At 41.0% G+C, this 14,394-nt stretch overlaps 5 protein-coding genes across 5 annotated transcripts; all 5 read right to left on the minus strand. All coding sequences in view use genetic code 12, as the record gives it.

Annotated features, from left to right (window-relative positions):
- Positions 1-383: 383 nt before the first annotated feature.
- RJT20DRAFT_130995 (zinc-binding alcohol dehydrogenase family protein) lies at positions 384-1,939 on the minus strand. The gene has a single exon (XM_064917903.1). It carries the CDS (start codon positions 1,635-1,637, stop codon positions 534-536), a length of 1,104 nt encoding a protein of 367 aa, XP_064771725.1. The 5' UTR covers positions 1,638-1,939; the 3' UTR covers positions 384-533.
- Positions 1,940-2,365: 426 nt separating this feature from the next.
- On the minus strand, positions 2,366-3,648 carry RJT20DRAFT_62187 (zinc-binding alcohol dehydrogenase family protein). Its single transcript, XM_064920977.1, has one exon. It carries the CDS (start codon positions 3,570-3,572, stop codon positions 2,469-2,471), a length of 1,104 nt encoding a protein of 367 aa, XP_064771726.1. The 5' UTR covers positions 3,573-3,648; the 3' UTR covers positions 2,366-2,468.
- A 637-nt stretch (positions 3,649-4,285) lies between these two features.
- Positions 4,286-5,667, minus strand: POP3 (Pop3p). Its single transcript, XM_064917904.1, has one exon. It carries the CDS (start codon positions 5,452-5,454, stop codon positions 4,630-4,632), a length of 825 nt encoding a protein of 274 aa, XP_064771727.1. The 5' UTR covers positions 5,455-5,667; the 3' UTR covers positions 4,286-4,629.
- Positions 5,590-11,085, minus strand: RPO21 (DNA-directed RNA polymerase II subunit RPB1). Its single transcript, XM_064920978.1, has one exon. The coding sequence runs from the start codon at positions 10,967-10,969 to the stop codon at positions 5,735-5,737; it is 5,235 nt and encodes a 1,744-aa protein (XP_064771728.1). The 5' UTR covers positions 10,970-11,085; the 3' UTR covers positions 5,590-5,734.
- Positions 11,086-12,882: 1,797 nt separating this feature from the next.
- CPR6 (peptidylprolyl isomerase) lies at positions 12,883-14,380 on the minus strand. Its single transcript, XM_064917905.1, has one exon. It carries the CDS (start codon positions 14,268-14,270, stop codon positions 13,167-13,169), a length of 1,104 nt encoding a protein of 367 aa, XP_064771729.1. The 5' UTR covers positions 14,271-14,380; the 3' UTR covers positions 12,883-13,166.
- Between the last annotated feature and the right edge of the window lie 14 nt (positions 14,381-14,394).

Here is a 14,394-nt window from a genome sequence, read left to right on the forward strand (position 1 = left end):
CTTGTGATGCTGAAAAGTACGTACTCGACGAATGTCACCAAAATAGACGAATAGTATCACTAAATACAATGCTACTTCAGCAATAGTTAATTGAGGACTGAATTACCTAGGAAAAGGAGAGACTTCCAGAGAACACTCAAATTATGAAGTCGTTGGTTCCAACCATCTCTATGCTCTCCAATTGGAGAAATGGTAGTAGTTATAGGCACAGCTAATACATATCATAGTGGTGCTATGATGTCCAGTGGCAAAAAGGATATAGTCGTTTGAAGATACACTTGAGCATATTTGGGTCCCTTTGGAAAGACAATGCCTACAACATTTTCTGGACTAATTCTTTGTAGTCCCAGCAAAACAATACTCAACATCCAGATCATAGTAGCCGCAAATCAAAACGCTTGATCTACAACTTTGATATATTTCACCTATACACGAAAACAATCGGCTTTACCAAATCAATATAGTTAGGCTACATATCAGGTTACACGACAGCGCAAACAAAAGGGACACCACAACTTTAGGATGAGAAGAGCTCAAACCCTGAAGACAACCTTCTCCCCACTGACTTTGCTTTCTCTCAAAAGGTCAAATGCCTCGTTGCTCGATTCTAATCCGCTTGCCAAAATTCTCAAAGATGGAGTCTTGATCTTTTGTACATAAGGAGGTAAAAGGTCATACCAGAAGTGCTTATAGTCACTTATCAACTTTTGATTTGGCTCAACTTTAGTATTACCAACAGATTGAGTTGTGCCTATAGCGAAATAAACAAGAGTTGCACCAAACGTGTCTGACTTCCTTTCAGAATTAAGTTTGAGATCTTCACTCTTTATTGCCAACAAATTGTCGAAAGCAACTTTATCTGATCCCTTTGTGGAATCGTAGGTTTGTTGGTATGTCTCTTTAGAGGCAACAGTATCCAATGCATAGGCAATCTTGCCGTTTGCAAACTTGACAATATCGTCAATGACACTTGGCTGTTTATAGTCAAAGACTGCATCAGCTCCTAAGGACTTCAAGAATTCATGATTCTTTGAGGAAGCAGTAGTGATAACCTTCAATCCATAAACCAACTTAGCAATTTGGATAGCGTAAATACCAGTAGCAGTTGCACCGCCCCAAATTAAAATATATCTTTGAGAGTTTTCCTCCTTGTTTTCTGAAATCGCCAAAGTGTGTGCAAAGGATACACCAACAGTACCTAAGCCTAAGGCGGTAGAAGCAGCACCTTCAAAGTTCTTGACGGAAGACGAAGGTGAAGAACCTACGGGAAGTGGGGTTAAATCGAAGGATTCTTTGTCGAACTTTATAGTAAGATGTGGATCAGCTTTAACGTACTCAGCAAAAGCTCCTCTTTCAGTTCCGCCACGCATGAACGTAGAAACGTAATCACCAACTTTGAATCCGGTAACATTCTTTCCGACTTGGTCCACAATGCCACTAACATCAGTACCAAAAAAGGCGCCAGGTTCATTCCATTGAAAAACGGCATGCTTCCAGTCAGTGGGATTTGCTGCAAAGGCCACAGCCTTAATGATCAATTGATCATCTTTAACGGTTGGGTACTCGATTTCGACAACCTTGGCTAACTTGCCCAAGTCTTTTGATCCAGTAAAAACTGCAGCTTTATTGGATGGCATTGTAATATCTAAATGAGTAAATGAGTAAATGTTAAGTTTGAGTGTACTGAAGAAAGGACTTCTGTCTTATAATGTGAACGACGGTTCAATGATTTATATAATGGCGCCAGTAACGATCCTTAAATGGTGTTATTCTTTTGCACCCAAAATCTCGCTGCACAAACTTTCCAGAAATTTCTACAAAAGCTGAGTATTTTTATACCAAGTAGTAATTACAACACGCTAAAGGTGGAATTTATACCCATATCTGCGAAGCTTCCTAAGTGCTTTACAAACTGAGGATTTCAGGGGTTTCTTCTGAGTAGAATTTGACGTCGGAATTATCAAGGGGTAGTCCGTCTTTTTGCTGTGCTTATTAATACAAAATTAACAAAGAAATGGTCCTGCATACTTTATTTTTGACAGCAATCATTGTATACCGGCCCCACCTTCCTGTTTCCTAACATGTTGCAAAATCATTTGAGGTACGTCTATTTACTTGAAGACAGCAACTTAGCCAGTTAGGCTTGGAATTGGCATGGAATTACTAGGAAAAGAGATATTCAGAGTAGGATCAACATGCCTTGTTTGGAAGGCTAGTGATACGAGTTGGGCTGGTATTGTAATGAGGCACTTCCAAAGGAACTACTTGCAACAACAGCATGGATATAATCTTGTTACCACAACTCCAGATTTAGGATGTTTATGAACTATCTACAAAACCAAGTTACATTATCTTGCAAAATTACTTTTAATTTCAAAAATTGCATATATTTAAAACAAATATTTCGCATCTAAATCCAAAAACAATATCTTACTTGGTGAGGCACCAACGCACCATAAACCTTTCATTTATGCTCTGAAGACTACCTTCTCTCCACTAACCTTGTCCACTCTCAAAAGATCAAGAGCCTCGTTTGTGGATTCTAATCCGCTGGATAAAATTCTCAAAGCTGGAGTCTTGAGCTCTTGAATATGAGGAGGTAAAAGGTCATTCCAGAAGTGATTATAGTTGTCAACCAACTCTTGACTTGGTTCGATTTTTGAACCAGACACAATTTGAGTCCTTGCCTCAGCTAAGTATACAAGGGTAGCAGCAAAAGTGTCTGACTTTCTCTCTGGATCGACAGTAAGGACACTGCTTGGCAAGAACAACAAGTTGTCAAAACCTACCTTCTCTGAACCCTTGGTGGCATCATAGACTTGTTGGTATGTCTTCTTCGTTGAAACTCCATCCAATGCATAGGCAATCTTGCCGTTTGCAAACTTAACAATATCTTCAATGACACTTGGCTGTCTATAGTCGAAGATAACATCTGCTCCTAATGACTTCAAGAATTCATGATTCTTTGGGGAAGCAGTTGTGATGACCTTCAATCCATAAACTAGCTTTGCAATTTGAATAGCGTAAATACCAGTAGCAGTTGCACCTCCCCAAATTAAAATATATCTTTCAGAGTTTTCCTCCTTGTTCTCAGAAATTTTCAAACTATCAGCAAAGGAGACAGCAATAGTACCTAAACTCAAGGCAGAAGAAGCGGCCCCTTCAAAGTTTTTGATAACGGAAGAAGGTGAAGAACCTACTGGAAGTGGAGAAACGTCGAAAGATTCCTTATCGAACTTGATAGTGAGAGGTGGATCAGCAGTAACGTACTCAGAGAATGCACCTCTGTCAGGTCCACTGTGTAAGAAAGTGGCAACGATATCACCAACAGCAAATCCCTTAACATTCTTTCCAACGCTGTGGACAACACAACTGACATCGGTACCAACAAATGAGCCAGGAGTACCCCATTCAAGAACAGCATGTTTCCAGTCAGTTGGATTGGCAGCAAATGCTACAGACTTGATGATCAATTGGTCATCGTTAGCTACTGGGAAGTCGACTTCTTCGATTTTAGCTATCTTTCCTAAATCCTTGGATCCGGAGAAAATAGCAGCTCTGTTGGAAGGCATTGGAACGTTAGTTTAATAGTATTCTGGGTTGTGTGAGTATCAGATTAACCTGTCTTTTGGGTTATGATATGATGGAGACAATTAAATGTTTTGATCAGAATAGTACAATTGTGGTTCCTTTTAAATGCAATTCAAAACTTTTTTTGCACCCAAACCTCGTAGCAACCATATTAGCGTTGGTGAGCTCACCAATTCTCTCGTTACAGTATAATCTGATTGTAACTTATTAAGCTAAAAAAGCCAAACCTCGATCTAGAGGGTCTTTGCCGATATCTACGAGCCATTGGTAAGCCATGGTTGAGTTCCAAGCCATTAACCGTATATCTAACCACAGTTTGACTTAAAAAATACCTTAGTACAAGCCGTTCAAGGCAAAAGTGCTTATTAATACGATGGAATAATTCCTTCATGTTAGCCAACTTCATGTAGTAAGCTGCCGGATATGTATATAAATAGCCGAGAATTAACAACTTGGTAGCGCGTTATTAGGCTCTTTACTGTGGATTCAGAGTAGGCAGATTAGGCAGATTAGGCAGGAGACAGTCGATTCTACATGGGAATCTTGTCGGAAATAATTAAAATAACCGAGATTAACAAACTTGGTAGCGTCCGCCTTTTGAGCCTCAATCTCTGAACTGAAGCCCCACTTTCTTACATTCTCACTGTACTGTATGTCTCACTCCCTCTTACTAGCTACTTAACTAACTCTGCTTATGCTGTTGATAGGAACTTGTTAGACGCACAACCGGAACGGAACATAAATTCTTTATGGACAAGATATGCAGGCTCTCAGATCTTGAATGGCTTTTACCATGGATAAAGGTTGGAATAGCAGTAGCAGGTCAGAGTGGACAACGAAGCAGTATGAATGCAGCTTAGTTATTACAGAAATGTTTAGGTGTACGAAGCTATGAGATTGGTTTTCGAGAGAACTACTCAATTTGTCAGCAAATTGAAGTACAATTGAAAATTTATTCTGTTACAACCACAGACAATGACTTTCTATTATTCTATGCTTAATAAACCTATGATGTCTAATTGTAGAGCCCCCGAAGACTCAAGAATCCCTAGTATCCTCTGTCGGAACAGCAGGAGTCTTTTTCTTGGCTTTCTGGTCGTTCTTCTTCGGTATAATCGGTGCACTCGTAGCGAGAAACTTCAATGCTAGATCTTGCAATTCGATCTTGAAGTCCTCATCGAAGATTCCCAGAAGCCATGGAATATCAATGTCTTTTATTTCTGACTCAATAAGATTGTACAACGGTATGGCTTCGCTAATATCATTACTTAATGCAACTATTCCACAGTTTGTTTGTCCAAGAACCTCGGACAATTTAGTCATGGTTCCTCTTGGTAGTTGTATCAACTTTACTCTATTCTCTGGACTTTTGGATGAAGTATAAGTTAAAGTCGGGAATGAGCTTGTAATGATTGTTGGCGTAATGTCATATTTCGTTACGAAGACGTACTTGATGTATTTACTAGACGAACTTGTTTTCTGACGCTTTGTTGCTGGCTCTTTCTTCCTTCTATAGAGAGAAGCTTGGTCTTCTAACGCCTTTACTGTTGAATTGAACCCCACAAGGACGTCATCGTAATACGTTGGGGCACTGGGTTTCAATGAATTTGACCTAGTCGATTGCTTTAATTCTACGAGCAATTTATTATACTTTCCGATGGGTGCAAGAATCTGAAGTAGATGTTCTATTATATTGTCTGCTACTTCAGGCTTCACAAATGGCCATAGATTAGACTGAGTGAACGGATTGTCAAGGATAGGTTTAAAGACCTGTCTTCTCTTTTGATCCACATCCTTGAGAGATCCCGAGATTGCCTTAGAATTAGCCTTCTTTTCCTTACCACCTTTCTGACTATTAGACATTCTTCCCTATGATATTCCTTTCTTCTTGTATGTCCAATGTCATCTCGTAGGCCATCTCTGTGAATAAATAAAAGAATATGAGTTTTCGATTTTTTCACGTGATCAAAATGCCCTCTATGTTCTACTTTGTTTCTTATTGATGGGTACCAAAGTCTACTCTAACCAATCATTATCATATTAATCACTACAAGATAATCACAATTCTATTTTTCGTGTTTATTACGTATATAGTATAATTACAAATAAGCTGAGTAGATAATCAAATACTTCTCTATATGGTCTAATCGTCCTTCTTCTCCTTTGGAGAGTTTGGAGAGTACTCAGGAGAACCTGGAGAGTACTGGGGCGAAGTAGGGGAGTACGAAGGTGAGGTTGGGGAGTACTGTGGCGAAGTTGGAGAGTACTGTGGTGAAGTTGGGGAATACGAAGGCGACGTAGGACTGTAACTTGGGGAAGTTGGCGAGTACGATGGCGACGTTGGTGAGTATGAAGGGGAAGTTGGTGAGTAGGATGGAGATGTAGGAGAATAAGATGGAGATGTAGGAGAATAAGATGGAGAAGTTGGAGAATAAGATGGGGAGGTTGGTGAGTAAGATGGTGATGTTGGAGAGTACGAAGGCGAAGTTGGACTGTAACTTGGAGAAGTTGGGCTGTAACTAGGCGACGTAGGCGAATAAGATGGCGATGTTGGTGAGTATGATGGCGAAGTTGGCGAGTATGAAGGTGATGTAGGACTGTAACTTGGCGATGTTGGGGAGTAACTTGGAGATGTTGGACTGTAACTTGGCGAAGTAGGAGAATACGATGGAGATGTTGGTGAGTAGGATGGAGATGTAGGACTGTAGCTTGGAGAAGTACCACCATATCCAGGAGAAACAGCACCACCAAAAGATGGAGAAGCTGCTCCATAGGCGAACGGAGAAGTTGCCGAAGGAGATGTAGGTTGTCCACCATAAGAAGTGAGTCCACCCGAACCATCTTGTACTTGGGCGGTGTGGATAGGTGAGAAACCTGCTGCACCGTCATCGAACTGGATCTTATCGTCTTCCATTTCGTATTCTCTATAAGGCGTAGAACCACCGTCTTCGGCAAACTCAGTAGCAACTGGTACATTACTAGGTGCAGTCTGAAGCATCTTATCATCAACCATGACGTCGAAAGAACCAGTACCCAATGGAGCCATTTGTCCTAACATGACGTTCTCAGAAATACCTCTACAGTCATCTAATTCTGCAGAAGCACCAGCTTCAAGCAAGATCTCAACAGTTTCTTCGAAAGAACATCTCATCAACGCACCAGTGTCAGTTCTGTTAATACCGTGACGAGTAATAGCCATCAAGTGACCTCTGGAAGTCATGACATCAACTAAAAGAGCCATATGACGGTAGTTAACGTAAGAACCATCGAACGCAATAACGTTAAGAATTTCCTTGAACAAAGCAGTACGAGTGGCTTCAATACCAAGAACAGACAAAATCTCAATAAAGTTATTGGAGTATGTTCTAGCCGAGTCAACACCTGTGACAGCCATGACATCAGCTAAGTTCACACCATCTGTTTCCAAGACCCATTCCTTTCCTTGCTTGAACTCACCAGTCTCATCTGGAGCATTGATCTTATGCTGCATCATAAACACCTTGGTTATACCTGGGATACCACGCAAAGAGATAGACTCTAACATGTGGGCTTCAATACGCTTCAAAATTTGATCTTCTTCGGCGTCGGCTTCTTCATCCAAAGACTTAGGATCTCTGACGACTCTACAACGAATAATCAACTTATCAGCAGTATCATCGGACCAGATGACAAACAAATCTTCACCAAAATTCTGGGAGATCTTTTCGGCCACTTGGGCCATAGTAAGTTGCTTGTCAAGCATCTTAGCTCTGTCCAATTCCAAACGAAGTAACCATGGAGATTGCTTTTCAATAGACTCCTCGACTTTCTCATCAGGAATGGAGAAGTAGGCCTCGACAGTGTCGTAATCCTCTTCAATAACTGTTGTTCTTGGATCTGGATCATAGTAAATTTCGGTAGATGATGTAACATTCTTTAAGGTCGTGTGCTCAATAGCAGACTGGACAACCTTGGCCTTTTCAATGTCGGCTGCAATCTCAGGCTCTAAGTACACAGTAAGAGCTGGAGTCTTGATATTCTTAGCAACGTTAAGAATTTCCTTAAGACGAGGAACACCCAAGGTAACGTTCTTGGACGACACACCCGCATAATGGAAAGTATTCAACGTCATTTGAGTAGCTGGTTCACCGATGGACTGGGCAGCAATAACACCGACCATTTCACCAGGATGTACAATAGACTTCTGGAATTGAGTTTCAATTTCTCCCATCACCCATTCGAAAGAAGCTCTGTTTAATTTGAATTCTTCGACAACTCTACGAGACGACAATCTTGATCTTAACAAGCATTGGAATAAGAGAGTGGCGTTCTCTTGGGCTTCATATACTAAAGGAGAATCACCACGAACAACCAAAAGTCTGGAACAAAGCCCTCTTATACCATTGATAATCTCATCAAGTCTCAAGTCCGAAGCTTTATATCTACCGTTATGGAAGATTTGTTGAGCATTCTGAATGATACGACGCATGTTAACTGGCAATGGCCACGAGAAGTCACCATTAGGGAAACAGACCTCCCTCAAGTACTTTCTGTCGCTTTCAAGTTGAGCATATTCTTCGTCCAAAATCTTTTGCAACTTAACGTCACCCTTGATCTCCTTACCAGATTCTAAAAGAGATTCTGGAATAGACTTTGCAGGATCCAAGACGTCAATTCTGTATCTTTTCTCAAATGAGGCATCAGAGCCTGGGATGGTGTCCACCGATTGCTTCTCCACTTGAGTACCATCAATACCGTCTTCACCGTAGACAAATTGAATGATGTCTCCAAGGGAGTTTCTCGTAGTACCATCGTAGTGAACCATGATATCTTCCAAAGCTTTAACCAAACGACGTTGAATATAACCAGTTTCTGCGGTCTTCACGGCTGTATCGATAAGACCTTCTCTACCAGCCATAGCGTGGAAGAAAAACTCTTGTGGAGTCAATCCTCTCAAGTATGAGTTCTCAACGAAACCCTTGGATTCTGGAGAGTAGTCATCCTTTGTGAAATGTGGCAAAGTTCTGTCTGCAAAACCAAATGGAATACGCTTACCTTCAACAATCTGTTGACCTACACAAGCGGACATTTGAGAGATGTTAATGAAAGAACCCTTGGAACCAGAAACCACCATCTGCTTAACGTTATTCAAATCTTTCAAGTTCATTTCAGCAGATCTACCTGCTGTATCTCTAGCTTGGTTTAGAACACGCGAAACATTGTGCTCGAAAGACTCTCTCAACGTCATACCAGGTTCTGGTTCAAGTCTATTGGATTGGGCATCCAAGATGATCTCCTGAACCTTGTTCTTGGCTTCAGTAATTGTAGTAGTAATATCTCTCATGGTGGATGCATCGGCAATTGTATCACCAATACCAATGGAGAAACCGTTGTGCAACAACCAATAGTTAACCACTTTCTGGATAGCACTGAATAAACGGGCACATCTCTGAGGTCCCTTCTCTCTCATCACTGTGTGAATTAAACCACCACCGGTTGCACCAACGGTCTTCTTATCCACAACACCAAACATAATTTCACCATCTACAATTAACATACCAGTGTCCTTAGGACTCAAGAGATCTTTGCCTCCATCGAATCTTTGTAAATGGATACCCTTTGGAATGGCCATAGATAACAATTGCTTACCTGTCCATAATGGCTTAGGCTTCACAATAGCAGGTGGAGGAATAACTCCATCCCAGTCTGGAATCCAGTAAAGCATGTTCATCACTTGGTCAAACTCTATATAGTTATCACGTAAAGTCATTTTACGAACACCACACAAAGTGTCTTGCACAATACCCATGACTGGTTTATTTGATTGTGCAGAAACAATTTGTAATGGAACAGCACAGATTTCAGACAACTCGGCCCTGGTTTCAGGGGATTGCGGCACATGTAAGTTCATTTCATCACCATCGAAATCGGCATTATATGGAGAAGTAACAGACAAATTTAATCTGAAAGTGGAGTAAGGCATAACCTTGACTCTGTGAGCCATCATACTCATCTTGTGCAAAGATGGTTGACGGTTAAAAAGAACAGGATCATCATCCATTAAGTGACGTTCGACTTTCCAGCCGTACTGAAGGGCAATATCACCTGCTCTCTTGTTATATCTCAAATCTATACGATCACCGGTATCTCTGATGACATATTTAGCACCTGGGTGTTCGTTTGGACCATTTCTCACATACTCGGTCAACTTGTGAATATTGTATGGAGTAACAATCTCTGGGTAAGATAAGGTTCTGGCAATAGAGATTGGGACACCAACTTGATCCAAATCAAGGTTAGGGTCACCAGAAATAACCGTTCTGGCAGAGAAATCCACTCTCTTACCCATTAAGTTACCTCTCAATCTACCTTCTTTACCCTTAAGACGAGCTCTAATAGACTTGATGGGTCTACCGGTCTTTTGAAGTGCTTGTGGTTGGCCTGCAATATCGTTATCCATATAAGTGGCAACGTGGAATTGTAAGAGGGCTTCGAATTCGGAAATAACATGCTGTGGTGAACCATCCATTTCCAATCTTTGAACATTGATATTGGCTTTCAAAACATCAGCCAACTTAAAGGTTAAATCGTCCTCTCCTCTGGCGGTGTCGTTGAACGCAATAGATGGTCTCACTGGTGGTGGTGGAACTGGTAAAACTGTGATTAACATCCACTCTGGTCTGGCATAGTCTTCATTGAATCCTAATTTCAAACAGTCCTCAGAAGAAATGTGCTTAAGAACATTTAAGATCTCCGATGGGGTCAAAAGACGTCTTTCCGGCTGCTCGTTTTCATCGAATGACTTGTTGTGTTTCCATGTACCCCATAACTTTAAACCATCTCTACGGATTGTTGGTTGAGTGTGACCACATCCACCTCTGGTGGTGGTAGTTGGGTTGTTATTTCTGTTAGGATTTAATTCATTTCCACCGTCTTCTGCAATATCGGTCTCACAGACCATCTTAGTCTTACAAACAGCCCAAACGGCGTTAAATCTCTTCTTGGGATCTCTGATCTTGATTGCCTGGGCCATACCTATGTTGGTTTCATCCAACAAAAGTTTACCACAGTGCATACACACACACTCGCATACTTTCTTAATCTTGGCAATAAAACCAATGTGGAATACAGGCTTAGCAAGCTCGATGTGACCAAAGTGACCTGGACACTCAGCCATATCTTCACCACATGTTTGACATCTGAAGTTACGGTCGATGGAACCAAGACGTGGATCATTCAAACCTCCTTCTCTAGGTTTTTTAGTTGTTTGATCCATAGTCTCAGGATACTCGATCTTAGCCACGGAGATGGCACGGACTTCCTCTGGCGAGAGAAGACCGAACTGGACTTCCTTTACCGAACGAAGTGGCGCAGATGAGTATGGAAATTGACGGGACATGATAATTATGTAGTGGGAAGGTTATGATATGTAAATGTGAGGAGTTGATGAGATAATTTGGAATACCTCAAAATTATGTTTTTGCAATACTATCTTCAACTAAACAGTTGAATTATTGGAGTATGGACAATTGTGTACAGCTCAGATTAATGATATCCTTTTTTATAAGGGAAATATCTGAGCGTTGATACGAATATAATAGAACCTGTGGCGGGCTTGGAAGGACAATAAGTTCACAAGCGATACACGACTTCAATAATACTAATACGGCGACAGGAAAGACTTTTCAAAGTCGTTCTTACTATCTGATGACGGAAATAAATGGAATGAAATGAAGTTTTTTTTTGTTTTACGCACCAGGAGTTTGCTGATATGGACGAGCTGGATTGATGCTGTCTAACCTGCTTGTACTGACTGCTTTTCTGGGTGATACAATGACGACGCTGAGCTGTGGGGCTTCTCCGAGTGCAATCAAGCAAATGACTGGACTTTTTCACCGGTTCTGCCTTAGACGTACTACGGGTTTTAGCGGGACTCGACGACGACGATGACGTGCTGATCCTGATCCGCTGGCGTGATAGATCTAAGTTGCTACCGGGAGTGACGATTCTGGGCTGGGAAGAGGACTTTCCAGGGACGAATACGATGTCGGGGGTGCAAACTGATGATAGATTGTATGACGACCAAAGGAAGTTAGCCGCCGTTTGCTGTTGTGATTAATGAATTTTCACTTTTCGGTGGAAGTGGCGATTGAAGAAAAAAGTGAGGGTGTGCGGGAGATTACGCAGGGAGAGGGTGGGGAGTATGGGAGGGGGAGAGTAAATGTGGGACTGGAGGAAGGAGGGACGACTGAGTGAGGGAGTGTGCGAGCGAGCGAACGGAGAGAGCGAAGGAATGGAAAAATGGAAGCAACGAAAAGAGCGAGGGAATGTGAGTGTGAGATGCGTACTGTGAGAGTGAGTGAGTGAGAGTACGTAGTGTGAGGTGTGAGAAGCGTAAGTGAGTGAGATAAAATCAGAGGAGAAAAGAACACTACCAAAAAAAAAACTGTGAGATAAACAACAGTGAGGGAGAGAGAAAGGAAGTAAAGTAAGTAAAGTAAGGGAAGTAAGTAATTAAATGAAGTAAATGAAGTAACTGAAGTAAGCAGAGTATGAGTGGCATACATAAAACTCGGACATTGCTGCACTGGAAGAACTGTGAGTATGGTTAGTTTCAGTGCGAGTGTGAAGGTAAATTGTTAATGACAGTCGTAAGCTTTAAGTGTGAGCATAAATAGTGAGCAACAGACTTAAACTGTGAGTGAAAGAAATTATACAGAAATAAGACAATAGGAAAGAAGGGGAATTAAAGAACAGCCGAGGTGATTGTTGCGGTACGGATGTTAATAGTTTGGATGTCATGCATCATGCAGGAAATTTGGAGATGATTTGGCTGCAACTAAACAGGAGTATGTGGAGACATTTGAGTTAACTGTGTGTTTTGGTTTATTCTTATCTGATTCCTGTCAGAGCACTATTGCCGTACATATGGATGTCCTACTATCACCATTTATTACCATTAGAAAAAGAGACTGCGAAATGCCTTCATATCATTGAGATTAATGGACACCCATGTAAGTTATAGCATTAGCAAATAGCATATTTCATGTAGAATATACCATATAGTATATATCATGTAGCATATTAGTATATATTCTGATGCATATTAGTATGTATCATGTAGCATATACCACATACCACATACTACATACTACATACCATAACCATATACCACCATATACCAGCTAGGAATACCATTTTATTGTGGCTGCGAAATTGAACTCAATGGGCTGAACACTGATACCATATTTCCTATAAAAACTACGATTTACTGAAAACTACTATGAACTGAATCTAAAATAAGAATAAAAAGTCATCATTTTTGATATAATACTTCTGGAACACTATCTAGCCTTTCACTGTTCACCACCTTAAAATGACTTCACCCTGTCCATACATATCACTCACAAGTTTTGTAATCAACTTATCGACATCATTCTATAATTCACCGACAACTTCACCTCATCCAATGTTTACAAAATCTAATTCATTAACATTTATTTTCTATTTGCAACTACTACTCAACACCAACGAAACTATTTCTTATGTTGTATTAATTACTGCAAAATTTGTAACTTTTCGGCAAAAAAATCTCATTAATTGAAAAATTTAGACATTGCCTTCTTTTGCTTCTCACGACGGGTCTTGATACTGGCCTTGACATCCTGCAATCCCTTGGCGATGGCAGCATCTTCTGGTTGAAGCTTCTTGGCCTCTTCCAATGCATTTTGTGCTGACTCCTCATCCTTAGCAAGAAGATAACCCATACCTTTACGGTAAAGGGCCTTAGCCTTGGACTTGTCGTCAATTTGCTCCACTTCTAAGGCATTAGTAGCGGCCTGGATTGTCTTCTTTCCATCCTTAAGCTTGAGCCCAACTAAGGCGGCGTTCAAATACAATGCCAACTTCAAACTGTGTAACTTGGCCAAGTCTTCCTCGGATAAGTCATCTGGGAAGTATTCATCCAAGAATCCAGAAGCCTTGCTGTATTTTTCGTAGGATTTCTCCAAGTTACCATCCTTTAACAATTTGGTTCCAATGTCTTTCAACGTTGTCACTGCATTGAAAACTGATTCTGGTTTAGTGACGTCAATGTCGTCATTATCTCCTAGCACCTCCTCATATGTGTCACCGAATCCGTCGTCTACACCACCTACTGAAGGAACGTAATCTGAAGGCAACTCGCCACAATCACTAATGATCCAGTCCTCTACTGGTTTATCACTTTCTCCCTTTTTGCATCTCTCCAATTGACGCACAATGGACTTACCTTCAATGACCTTACCAAACACTACATGCTTTCCGTTCAAATGTGGTGTTGGGACGGTAGTAATGAAGAATTGTGACCCGTTGGTATTTGGTCCAGCATTGGCCATTGACAATAAGAATGGCTTGTCGTGAATCAACTTGAAGTTCTCATCCTCAAACTTCTCTCCGTAGATCGACTCACCACCAATTCCAGTTCCATGGGTGAAATCTCCACCCTGGCACATAAAATCCTTTATAACACGGTGGAAAATCGATCCTTTGTAATGTAACGGCTTGCCAGAGGACTCAGAAAGTCCCTTCTCACCAGTACAAAGGGCTCTAAAGTTCTCAGCAGTCTTTGGAACTACATCCTTGAAAAGCTCAAAAACAACTCTTCCTTTAGGCTTTCCGTCGGCTGTTACGTCGAAATATACAATTGGGTTTCCTGACATCGTTTACTACAATTACTTTACTATTTACTAGTCAGTAATCGAATCCAGAAGGAATGGAATTAAGCACCGACTTTATAATTTTTCAGTTGGTGGAGGGGATCAGAGGAACGATATTTCTAGAATG

The sequence above is a fragment of the Scheffersomyces xylosifermentans genome (genome assembly GCF_036884685.1).
Source record: "Scheffersomyces xylosifermentans strain CBS 12540 chromosome Unknown RJT20scaffold_8, whole genome shotgun sequence".
Lineage (NCBI taxonomy): Eukaryota > Fungi > Ascomycota > Pichiomycetes > Serinales > Debaryomycetaceae > Scheffersomyces > Scheffersomyces xylosifermentans.